This window comes from Pseudophryne corroboree, chromosome 7, assembly GCF_028390025.1.
Source record: "Pseudophryne corroboree isolate aPseCor3 chromosome 7, aPseCor3.hap2, whole genome shotgun sequence".
NCBI lineage: Eukaryota > Metazoa > Chordata > Amphibia > Anura > Myobatrachidae > Pseudophryne > Pseudophryne corroboree.
In genome coordinates, this window is record NC_086450.1 from 178,823,321 (window position 1) to 178,836,434 (window position 13,114).

At 48.2% G+C, this 13,114-nt stretch overlaps 1 protein-coding gene across 7 annotated transcripts in view; it reads right to left on the reverse strand.

The window, feature by feature from the left end:
- The window catches only part of ATG9A (autophagy related 9A), a 176,444-nt gene that overhangs the window by 29,752 nt on the left and 133,578 nt on the right, over positions 1-13,114 (reverse strand). For 5 of the 7 annotated variants that reach the window (XM_063933823.1, XM_063933822.1, XM_063933824.1 and 2 more), the window contains 2 exons: positions 3,568-4,316; positions 371-524 (listed from right to left, as the gene is read on the reverse strand). In XM_063933823.1, coding sequence (XP_063789893.1) covers positions 371-524; positions 3,568-4,316 — 903 coding nt within the window. Of the gene's footprint in view, positions 1-370; positions 525-3,567; positions 4,317-9,814; positions 9,936-13,114 lie in introns of all 7 variants that reach the window. The other 2 variants (XM_063933826.1, XM_063933828.1) reach the window with 1 other exon arrangement.

Genomic DNA, 13,114 nt, shown 5'->3' on the forward strand with positions numbered 1-13,114 from the left:
TGGTGTGGCTGGTATGAGTCTTACCCGGGATTCAAAATCCTTCCTTATTGTGTACGCTCGTCCGGGCACAGTATCCTAACTGAGGCTTGGAGGAGGGTCATAGGGGGAGGAGCCAGTGCACACCACCTAGTGGTCAAACTTTTAATTTTGTGCCCTGTCTCCTGCGGAGCCGCTATTCCCCATGGTCCTGACGGAGTCCCCAGCATCCACTACGGACTACGAGAAATAGAATTATCGGTAAGTAAATTCTTATTATTACAGCCTGCAGGGGTGGTGTCTGTAGAGAAGCCAAACATCTGCAAACAGATACTACTTTATAAAGAACCTAACAGCTGTATAACATGGACACATAACACGGAGAGACACTCACAGCTTTGTACTGAAAAAGTTGAGAAAACTCCCCGCGGGTCTCTGCCCGGTGAGCACTGCGCTGCCAGTGGTCGGGCATGTAGTGAATATGAGCCAGAATCACCCTTAGTAGCTGCTCTGGACAGAACACCAGGTGCTGATCCGGGATAAATGATCTAAAAGTACAGAAACACCAACTATTATTAAGTTTCCCCATTATCTAATACATATATGCGCAGATATGTGATACAGCGTAGATATCTGGTGTCAAAATAATAACTGAAGGAAAACATTTTGGGTTTTTTTTCTAGGAGAGATCTTTCTGACATAAAATATCCCCTTTATGTACGAACTCATGTTACTGAAGAAACGGTTTCACCGCAGTGTAGCCAGTAACATGCAGTACCTCTTTAATGCCTGCACAACGTGCTGCTGTTTCCTGCACATCTAACAAAGTCTACAAACTGAAACCCCTTTCAGTCCGCCTGTGGCGGGTCGCACACGGGAGCCTGACACTGGAACTCCCTGTGTGCGACCCTCCTCAGGCGCCCCGTTGCCTGCAACCCGGCATATTGCCGGGTTGGTGATGTCAGTGGTGAGGTGGCGGCACTTTGAGATCACATAATCTCCAAGCGCCGCCCGCACACACACAGTGGGGGTCATTCCGAGATGATCATAGCATGTCAGTGCCGACCCCCCCCCCCCCCCCCTCCCGCAGAAGTGCAAAGGCATTGCACAGCAGCGCAGCAGCGATGCCTGTGCACTTCAAGAGTAGCTCTTGACCAGCGCAGCTTTAGCGTGCTGGCCGGGAGCTACTCGTCGCTCCCCGGCCTACAGCGGCTGCGTGTGACTGCCCCCCCCCCCCCCCCCTGCCCAGCGACCGCCCGATCGTAGCGGCCCGACGGCCTTTGGCTGACAGGCATGCGCCAGCGCATGCGCAGTTCTGACCCAATCGCACCGCTGCGATAAACTGCAGCGTGTGATCGGGTCAAATGGGTTGCATCGACCTGGCTCCAATTCACACCGCACAGTGAGCAGTGTTGAGCACGAGTTCAACCCTGCTCACAACCAGGGTTGAAATACCTTGCACCTTTCAGAACGCACCTGAACACAGGTTATGCGCGTTCATGTGCCAATAACCCGGGTTCATGGGTAGCGGTCTAAAAGGGGTATTACAGTAGATATGGGGGGGTCATTCCGAGTTGATCGCTAGCTGCCATTGTTCGCTGCGTATCGATCAGTGAAAAAAAACGAATCTGCGCATATGTATGCACCGCAATGCGCACGCGCGTCATACGGGTACGAAGTCCTTTGTGGTTTTGCACTGGTTCTAGCGTCAATTCCAATCGCACAGCCGAATGCAAGGAGACTAACAGGAAGAGGGCGTTTATGGGTGTCAACTGACCGTTTTCTGGGAGTGTTTTGAAAAACGCAGGCGTGGCCGGGCGTTTGCTGGGCGGGTATCTGACGTCATTACCGTGTCACTCGTTGCAGCAATCATCGCACAGGATAAGTAACTACTGGGCTGGTCTTGTTTTGCACAAAATGTGTTTGCAGGCGCACTGCTGCACAGGCGTTCGCACTCCTGCAAAGCGAAAATACACTTGCACGTGGGCAGCGACTATGAGTTTGCACGGCTGCTAAAAACTGCTAGCGAGCGATCAACTCGGAATGACCACATAGTGCAAATGAACAGTTTTAGCAAATTATATAACAATATGAATCACACAAACTAGAGACATTGCTTATTGTATGCTATAAAAGTACATTTTAAACAAAATTACTCTTTAAAGTAAATCAAGATAACTTCTGTTCAGGGATTTATCAAGTGATAAATGTAAAGAGCACTTGTGTACATGCAGTGTAGGCATCCAATATTGGGCTGAGCTAGTATACCTGTGAAAGCAGGTGACCAATGCACAAAAACCTAGGGGTAGATGTATGAAGCAGTAAAAAGAGTGGAGAAGATGCCCATGACAACAATCAGCTGCTACGCATACATTTTACAGAATGCACTTGATAAATGTTACTTCAAAGCTGATCAGTGTCAACTTCTCCACTGGATCACTTCTTCACTCTTTTAGCTGCTGCATACTTCTCCCCCTTAGTTCCTCATGAATATTAGCCATGAAGCAGGGGCATATTAAGTGACAAGGGGGCCTGTTTGCAGTCTCCATCCGGTCCTCCTCCTTTCTAGCTTGCACTGCATTGTGCTAGAGAATACACGCATGTGCAGGTCTCCGGGCCGGTTGCCGGTGATTTTCTAATGCTCATATGCAAATCGCACCATTTTCCTGCTGATTTGTGTGGTGCTACCACTGAAGACTCAGAGAGGTACGTATTGAACATGGGTGCAGGGTGTGCGGTATGTGCCTGTGTACACACCCTGCACCCATTATAAATAGGCCACTGTCATGAAGTCACATGGGGCCTGATTCAGAGGTGGACACTAATTCCATCGCTACTGCATCTTCGTACGCAGTCTGAGGAGACATGAAGATGTTGCAGCTACCGTCTTTTGTAAAGTGACACACACTGCCGGCTTCTCAGATCCGCTGCTTGCGTGCAAAGATGCAGCAGCAGATGAACATCATTCGCACCTTCGATCCTCTAAGCAACCATATGGTTGTGCAGAATGTCCATCGCAACTAAGACGCCAGGCCAGCGAAACTGCATCCGAAGACACAGTTGCTGGCTCTGACACACGCCGAATGGTCATGACACGAATGCTTTTATTCACCACTCCCCCAAACGGTCCCTGTCTGTCAATCACTCTGCGTCCTAGTCAACACTACGATAGACATTGCAAGACCATCGCAGCACATGCGTAGTGCAGCTCAGACACATGTGCAGTAGATAAACTTCAGCCATATGTGAAAATACTGGAATTGCATCCGCCTCTGAATCAGTGTCACCGGCATACGGCATTCTCATACGGGATGTAGTTATATGACTGGCAGTCTTACTATACAGACGCTGGGATCCAGACCACTTGCCATGCCGACTAACAGAGACTATAGAGTGGGAATAGAACCTGTGGCGAGCCCCGCAAGGAGCTTCATTGCGCTTTGCCCCCACGCCATTCTTAACCCCGGGATCCCGGCAATGGCATGGTGACCGGTGGGATCCCAAACGCCGGTCACCCAAACCCAACCCTCTCATATATGCTCTTTAATAACAAGTACCCATGCACTGTTCACACTTATTCTATGTACTGACCTGCAAACAGTCACTACAACCCCCAAGAGTGTGACTGCACTCAGCACGTGTTCCACTGCAAGAACATCTTCATCATACACAGTGAGTGCTATCAGCACCGCCAATATAGAGCCAGCCAGGAATCCCAAGTGTTTGGCAGCCACAGCCAAGAGTGGGGAGAGGAAGCAGTTCATGTATTTGCTGGCTGGCTTGTATGCTCGGCTCAGTCTTGCCTGTAGCTGATGATCCAGCTCGTTAAAATGACGAAGATAGCAGCGGCCATATAGGGACCAGCATCGGGCTCCAAGACTACCAGGCTCCCGACGCAGCACCTCTGTGTAGCTGAAAAAGGCATACAGGATCTGCCAGACAAGTACAAGAGGACAAAGCACCAGGTTGGCAAGTCCTATCCAGAGGATGCGTTGAGACAGCTTGTCAGCCAGCTCTAGGCGCACACCAGCTCGCTTGTACTCCGGTTTTAAACTCCACTCATTCTGGAAAAGACATCCAGGGCCCCAGAAGAATATCAGCTGGAAGTTGTACTTGAGGCCACGGGTATAGAAGACTGTATTGCCCAGCAGGGGGAGCCTGTGTTGAAGTGGAAGCAGGTTCTTATTGATCATGGCCACCATGTAGTTCTTGAAGCGCAGGATTCTATGAGACACATCTAATTCCGACAATTCCTTCTTATGGATACAGATCTGGTGCTCCTTCTGGATTTGGACAATTCTGCTCTGGACCTCCTCCCAAGTGTAATAGGGGAGATCTGCCTATAGGATGGTGGAGCAGAGAGAAGTGAAAGTCAAGGCTGGCATGCTAGATTGTTTATAACAGGTTTAGGTAACCTCTGACTTTTGTGGAACTAGCCCCAGCATTCCCTGGATGGGAATAGCTGGGCCTTTTGGTGCAGATCTCTAATATACCATGCAGGCAGCAAAGACACAGCCTCTATTCTGGTGACAGAAACATTTCCTGTGTTTTCCTTTTTCTTTGGCTTTATACACTAAATTTCAGAAATCCATATAGCAAGGGGTTTGAATCATGTAGGCTATAAAACTGACCAGTTTAAGGATTGGTTACTATTTAAAGGTGCCCCTTAACAGCACACAGATAATAAACACAGAAAACGGGATAGCAGCCAATTAAATGTCAGCTTTCTAAACGGTAATCAAAACTGAAAGTTATTTTTTTTTTTTAGCTGCTGTCAGTCACAGCACATCAGTACTAAAAAGGAGATTTACAGTAGACTTACCATGGTTAAATCTCTTTCCGCGAGGTACACTGGGTTCCACAGGGAATACATCGGGGTGTAGAGATGGATCTTGAACCAGAGGCACCAACAGGCTAAAGGGGATATTCAATTGTTTGAAAAGTCAGTTGGTTGTCTGTTTTTTCCTGTCTATTAGATAGGAAAAACAGACACCCAACTGACTTTTCAAACAATTGAATACCCCCCAATAGCTTTAGACTGTCCCAGAATGCTTTGCGGGCCTCCTCTATAACCCCGCCTCCAGGCACTGTGAGCTCAGTTTTGTTAACCAGTCCGATGCAGAAGCAGGTAAAAGAGAAGGCAGATGTTAGTCACATAGAACCACGTTCTCACGACAGGAGAAGGGACTAGTGGCTAATGCCATGCAAACCCAAAGAAGCTAAGTGCGTCAGGGTGGGCGCCCTGTGGAACCCAGTGTACCTCACACAAAGAGTTTTAACTATGGTAAGTCTACCATAAATCTCCTTTTCTGCAGCACGGTGTTCCACAGGGAATACATTGGGGATGTCCTAAAGCAGTTCCTCAAGGGAGGGGACGCCCCTTAGCGGGTATGAGAACCCAGTGTCCAAAGGAAGCATCCTGGGAGGCGGAAGTATCAAAGGCATAGAACCTAATAAAAGTGTTCACTGAGGACCACGTAGCCACCTTGCACAATTGTTCTGCGGATGCGCCTCGACGGGCCAATCTACAAAGAAGTGGGGATAGAGGACTGCTGCGTCTCAGAGAGCTGCCCAAGAGGGCCGCCCAAGAGGGTCCAACAGACCGAGTAGAATGGGCCTTAATAGCAGCAGGAGCTGGGAGTCCAGCCTGCGCATAAGCTTGTGCAATCACCATTCTAATCCATCTGGCCAAGGTTTGCTTATTCGCAGGCCAGCCATGTTTGTGGAAACCAAACAGAACAAAGAGGGTATCTGACCTCCTGATAGAAGCAGTCCTCTCCACATATATACGGAGAGCCCGAACCACATCCAAAGACCGTTCTTTGGAGGACAATTCTCAAGAGATGAAGGCTGGAACCAAAATCTCTTGATTAAGGTGAAAAGATGACACCACCTTAGGTAAATAACCAGAGCGAGTTCTAAGAACTGCTCGGTCACAATGAAATATCAAAAAGGGTGGACGATAGGATAAAGCACCTAAGTCTGACATCCTTCTAGCAAAGGCAATAGCCAGCAAAAACAGGACCTTGACTGTGAGCCATTTAAGGTCCACTGACTCAAGAGGTTCAAATGGAGACTCTTGCAGGGCATTCAGGACAACAGACAGATCCCATGGAGCCACAGGAGGGACATAGGGAGGCTGAATCTGGAGTACGCCCTGAGTGAATGTATGAACGTCAGGTATAGATGCAAATTTTCTCTGAAACCACACCGACAAGGCAGATATGTGAACCTTGAGGGAGGCCAGACGAAGTCCTAAATCCAGGCCTTGGAGAGAGTGTTGCTCCAGCACCACACCCCAACCGCTCAGACTGGCGTCCGTAGTCAGTGGACCCAGTTGGGGATCCAGAAGGGATGGCCCCTGCTCAACTGCTGGTCCTGTAGCCACCAGCTCAGTGACAGACGAACCTCTGGAGTCAAGGAGATCATTTGAGACCTGATCCGATGACGCAGGCCATCCCACTTGGAAATGATTAACCTCTGTAGAGGGCGGGAATGAAATTGAGCGTACTCTACCATGTCGATAGCCGACACCATGAGGTCTAGTATTTGCATCGCCGAGTGTATCGACACTCTTGGGCGAGAGACGAAGTATCTGATCCTGTCCTGAAGTTTCAGGACTTTCTCTGGAGACAGAAACAGCCTTTGGCTGTGTGGGTCCAGCAGTGCCCCCAGGTGCACCATGCTCCGAGCAGGGACCAGCGTGGACTTCTTCCAGTTGACGAGCCACCTGTGGCCTTGTAGCAAGCATACCATCAGTTGCAGATGACTGAGGAGGACATCTTTGGAGTTCGCCAGGATCAGCAAGTCGTCCAGATACGGCAGGATCCCGATTCTCTGACAACGCAGATGAACCGTCATCACGGCCATAACCTTGGTGAAGATCCGAGGAGCCGTGGCCAGTCCAAACGGCAGAGCCTGGAACTGATAATGAATGTTGCCAATAGCAAACCGCAGATATTGCTGATGCGATATGGCAATAGGAATATGCAGTAAGCATTTTGTATATCCAGGGATACCATATAATCTCCGGGTTCCATGGCCAGTACAATCGAGCGCAGCGTTTCCATACGGAACTTGGACACTCTTACAAATTTGTTCAGTGATTTGACGTTGAGTATAGGCCGGAAAGACCCATTGGGTTTCGGGACAAGAAACAGGGTCGAGTAGTATCCTCCGCCTCTCTGGGACAGAGGTACCGGCACTACCACTCCTGTATCCAGGAGGGAACGCACAACCAGGTGTAGAGCTTGCGCCTTCAATGGGTCCGAAGGAATGACCATCGTGCAGAACTGGTGAGGGGGACGCATCTTGAAAGAGACTGCGTACCCGTGAGAGACAACTTCTCGCACCCATGTATCTGAAGTGGTCTTTAACCAGACCTGGGTGAACTGCAGAAGTCGGCCTCCCACCCTGGGATCCCCCAGGGGGAGGCCCGCACCGTCATGCAGCAGGCTTGTCTTGTTTGGAAGCAGGCTGACGGGCGGCCCAGGATTGTTTAGTTTTGTGCTTAGTGGTTTTGGAAGCACAAGCTTGTCTCAGGTATGTCTGACCTTTTGCTTTCCCTTAAGGTCGAAAGGAACGAAAAGTGGTACTCTTTGCCTTCTGTGGAGAAGGATTAGTATTCGGGAGAAATGCAGTCTTAGCAGCCGCTAAGTCAATCACGATCTTATTCAGATCTTCATCAAATAGGATGTCTCCCTTAAAAAGAAGTAACTCCAAGGTCTTTTTGAAATCCAGGTCCATCTTCCATGACTTCAACCACAGAATTCGGCGAGCCAGGATGGACGTAGTCGACGCCTTGGCCGCCATTACACCTGCATCAGAGGATGCCTCCTGAATATAATGGAAGGCGGTGGTAATATGAGACATATTGTCTGGAAGTGTCAGATATATCCTGAGGCAGCTCATTCTCTATTGAACCCATGCTTCAATTCCTTTTGCGGTCCAGGAGGATGCTATAATGGGTATACAGCACCTGTAAGGGAGTAAATAGACTTCAGGCATCCCTCCACACGGTTCCTTCAGTGAGGTGACAGCGGTGACAGGCAGAGTAGATGACACCACGAGACGGGTGACATGGGAATCCACCGGCGGTAAATTTTCCCACTTGTTACACAACTCCGTAGGGAGATGATAACGAGCTAGCATCTTTTTAGACAGGGAGAATTTCTTTCCTGGAAAAGACCAGGGTTCCTGACGTATGTCTACTAAATGGTCGGAATGCGGTAAGACTACTTTAGCTACCTTTTGATGTTTAAACTTATCAGGTTTCTTTGACACAGTAGTGGGATCTACATCATCATTGATTTGTAGAATCAGCTTAATAGCCTCCACTAGGTCAGGGACATCAACCTGAGTTGTAGGGTCCTCGTCAGAAGCAACTGTATCAGTGTCTGACGGATCAGTATAGTCCCCATCCTCATCAGAAGTATCATCTGAGATATTAGTGGATTATGAGGAGGAAGCGGCCCGCTTACATGACCCCTTGACCCCAGAGGGACGTGGGGTAATTTTGGCCCTCATTCCGAGTTGATCGTTCGCTAGCTATTTTTTGCAGAGCAGCGATCAGATAGTCGCCACCTATAGGGGAGCGTATTTTCGCTTTGCAAGTGTGCGTACGCTTGTGCAGCCGAGCGGGACGAAAAAGTTTTTTGCAGTTTCTGAGTAGCTCTGGACTTACTCAGCCCTTGTGATCACTTCAGCCTGTCCGGTCTCGGAATTGACGTCAGACACCCGCCCTGCAAATGTCTGGACCATCCTGCATTTTCCCTACCACTCCCAGAAAACGGTCAGTTGACACCCATAAACGCCCTCTTCCTGTCAATCTCCTAGCGATCGGTTGGGCGAATGGATTCGTCGCTAGAAGCATTGCACAACAACGATGCTGTTTGTACCCGTACGATACGCAAGCGCATTGCGGTGCATAAGCATGCGCAGTAGTAACCTGATCGCTGCGAAAAATGGCAGTGAGCGATCAACTCGGAATGAGGGCCTTTATGTCTAACCAACAATTGATTCAATTGTTGTATCTGGGTAGACAGAGTATCCGCCCAGGGCGGATTTACCACAGGGACAATATGTGGCTGCAATGGCACAGGAGGTCCCATAGGGGGCGTAAGGCGTGTCACAAGCGTATTAAGCATAGCAGAGAACGCTGCCCAAGGTGGCTCCTGATTGGTTACAGGAGCTGCGGACTGACTGGGAGATGTATGGCACATATTACACAGACCATCATTCAAAGTTTCCCCCTCAGGCAAATCCCTGGCGCATGCGTTGCATGATACAGGAGCGTCCATGGATTTCCCGCCCTTTGTGTCAGACATTTTAGTGACTGTAACTGCAGAGCTTATGAGTACGATACAGCCAGACAGAGTACAATACCTGCAAATAAATCCCCTAGTATGTGAAAGGGTACACAGTACACAACACCAGCGTCTAAATCCGGTACTATGTGACTGCGTACACAGTACACAACACCAGCGAATAAATCCGGTATGATGTGACTGAGTACACAGTATAATACACTTAACGGTAAATACTGTGAAGCACTGAAAGTGAAATCCACACGGCAGATACAGGCACACGCAGTCACAGTGACAATGAGGATAATTATTTTAGTCAGACAATAAACCTGCACTGGACTTATATATATATATATATATATACATACATACATACATATATATAGCGAAGATCAACAATGGCGGCACTCAGGAGACGAAGAAGTATTGAACAAAAGTTGGTGTTTAATTCATCTACGTTTCGGGGTACGAATCCCCGTCATCAGGACACACACAAACGTGAAACAGTGCTGAAACAACTTTAAATACCTTACCCATCGCGCCTCCAGCCGCCCTCTCCGCGCCGCCGTTCGGTTTCTGGGTCCTGGTCTTCCGTTCATCTGACCGGATGTACGTTGCCAGGGCCGTCCAATGGGGGCTGTTGCTAGGTAGCCGCTGTATACAAAAACAATAACACACTGCGTTAAGACATATATAAACATATGTGAACAAACAATAGTGCACATTAAGACAGATAGTGCATCACTATCTGAACCACTAAAAATTCTTTGTGTATTCATGTATGTGACACGCGAGACCCCTCACATGTCACATCACACTTTAAGTGTCATGTCACATACTGTGACCAATAAAATACATGTCGTGCAAACCTAATCAAAAATGCACTAACAGTGAATAAGAAATATTAAAATATTAAAATTATATTAACATCATCTCAATCTTATACCATGGGGTATATTTACTAAGCTCCCGATTTTGACCGAGATGCCGTTTTTTCTTCAAAGTGTCATCTCGGTTAATCTCGGTCATTTACTAAACACTAATCACGGCAGTGATGAGGGCATTCGTAATTTTTTGCAAGTTCAGGTAAAAAATTACGAATGAATACACCATCGGTCAAAACGCGGCTGTTTAAGTATGAATCTCGGTCATTTACTAAGAAGTGCAAAGCCAAAAAAGAACAAACACTGCCGTGAAAAATTACAACTCGTAAAAAAGTGCTTAAAAAAAACAGACCTTTTTTTTTTATTCGTGATTGGATAGGCATGCACGGATCCATGAGATCCGTGCATGTATATCAGTGGGAAGGGGTGGGAAAGTGCTTATTTTTTCAAAAAAAATTGCGTGGGGTCCCCCCTCCTAAGCATAACCAGCCTCGGGCTCTTTGAGCCAATCCTGGTTGAAGAAATATGGGGAAAAAAATGACAGGGGTTCCCCCATATTTAAGCAACCAGCATCGGGCTCTGCGCCTGGTCCTGGTCCCAAAAATACGGGGGACAAAAAGAGTAGGGGTCCCCCGTATTTTTAAAACCAGCACCGGGCTCCACTAGCTGGACAGATAATGCCACAGCCGGGGGTCACTTTTATACAGCGCCCTGCGGCCGTGGCATCAAAAATCCAACTAGTCACCCCTGGCCGGGGTACCCTGGGGGAGTGGGAACCCCTTCAATCAAGGGGTCCCCCCCCCAGCCACCCAAGGGCCAGGGGTGAAGCCCGAGGCTGTCCCCCCCCATCCAATGGGCTGCGGATGGGAGGGCTGATAGCCTTTGTTGTAAAATAAAAGATATTGTTTTTAGTAGCAGTACTACAAGTCCCAGCAAGCCTCCCCCGCATGCTGGTACTTGGAGAACCACAAGTACCAGCATGCGGCGGAAAAACGGGCCCGCTGGTACCTGTAGTACTACCACTAAAAAAATACCCAAAAAAAGACAAGACACACACAACGTGAAAGTATAATTTTATTACATACATACACACATACATACATACTTACCTATGGCCCCACGCAGGTCGGTCCTCTTGTCCAGTAGAATCCAAGGGGTACCTGTTGAATAAATTATACTCACGAGATCCAGGGGTCCAGGCTCCTCGGCAAATCCAGGGTTAATCCACGTACTTGTTAAAAATAAAAAAACGGTATTCCGACCACGAACTGAAAGGGGACCCATGTTTGCACATGGGTCACCTTCCCACGAATGCCAGAAACCCACTTTGACTTCTGTCTAAGTGGGTTTCTTCAGCCAATCAGGGAGTGCCACGTTGTAGCACTCTCCTGATCAGCTGTGTGGTCCTGTCCTCACTGACAGGCAGCACACGGCAGTGTTACAATGTAGCGCCTATGCGCTACATTGTAACCAATGCTGGGAACTTTCTGCTCAGCGGTGACGTCACTTTAGGTCAACCGCAGGGCAGAAAGTTCCCAGCATTGGTTACAATGTAGCGCATAGGCGCTACATTGTAACACTGCCGTGTGCTGCCTGTCAGTGAGGACAAGAGCACACAGCTGATCAGAAGAGTGCTACAACGTGGCACTCCCTGATTGGCTGAAGAAACCCACTTAGACAGAAGTCAAAGTGGGTTTCTGGCATTCGTGGGAAGGTGACCCATGTGCAAACATGGGTCCCCTTTCAGTTCGTGGTCGGAATACCGTTTTTTTATTTTTAACAAGTACGTGGATTAACCCTGGATTTGCCGAGGAGCCTGGACCCCTGGATCTCGTGAGTATAATTTATTCAACAGGTACCCTTGGATTCTACTGGACAAGAGGACCGACCTGCGTGGGGCCATAGGTAAGTATGTATGTATGTATGTGTGTATGTATGTAATAAAATTATACTTTCACGGTGTGTGTGTCTTGTCTTTTTTTGGGTATTTTTTTAGTGGTAGTACTACAGGTACCAGCGGGCCCGTTTTTCCGCCGCATGCTGGTACTTGTGGTTCTCCAAGTACCAGCATGCGGGGGAGGCTTGCTGGGACTTGTAGTACTGCTACTAAAAACAATATCTTTTATTTTACAACAAAGGCTATCAGCCCTCCCATCCGCAGCCCATTGGATGGGGGGGGGACAGCCTCGGGCTTCACCCCTGGCCCTTGGGTGGCTGGGGGGGGGGGACCCCTTGATTGAAGGGGTCCCCACTCCCCCAGGGTACCCCGGCCAGGGGTGACTAGTTGGATTTTTGATGCCACGGCCGCAGGGCACTATATAAAAGTGACCCCCGGCTGTGGCATTATCTGTCCAGCTAGTGGAGCCCGGTGCTGGTTTTAAAAATACGGGGGACCCCTACTCTTTTTGTCCCCGTATTTTTGGGACCAGGACCAGGCGCAGAGCCCGATGCTGGTTGCTTAAATATGGGGGAACCCCTGTCATTTTTTTCCCCATATTTCTGCAACCAGGATCGGCTCAAAGAGCCCGAGGCTGGTTATGCTTAGGAGGGGGGACCCCACGCAATTTTTTTTAGGATTTTACTTTGTTTAATTTAAAAAAAAAAAAAAATACGAACCCCAGCACGGATCACATAGATCCGGCCGAGATTGATTGTAAAAAAAAACGGCAGTGTTTTGCTAATCACTGCCGTCAAATTAGGTAAAAAAACACGAATGACATCGACATCGGAAGCAAAGAAAAATACGAATACGACAGCTTAGTAAATTAGTCGTAATCAATTCAAAAAGTTGCAGTTTTACACTGCCGATGTCATTCGTGATTGAACTTTGACCTATTTTCGGAAATTACGAATCTTAGTAAATATACCCCCATATGTGTATTTTTACTTGATGCTTAATATCACTCTATTATATAACAGTTATACATCGACCATTAGATACTAAACTCT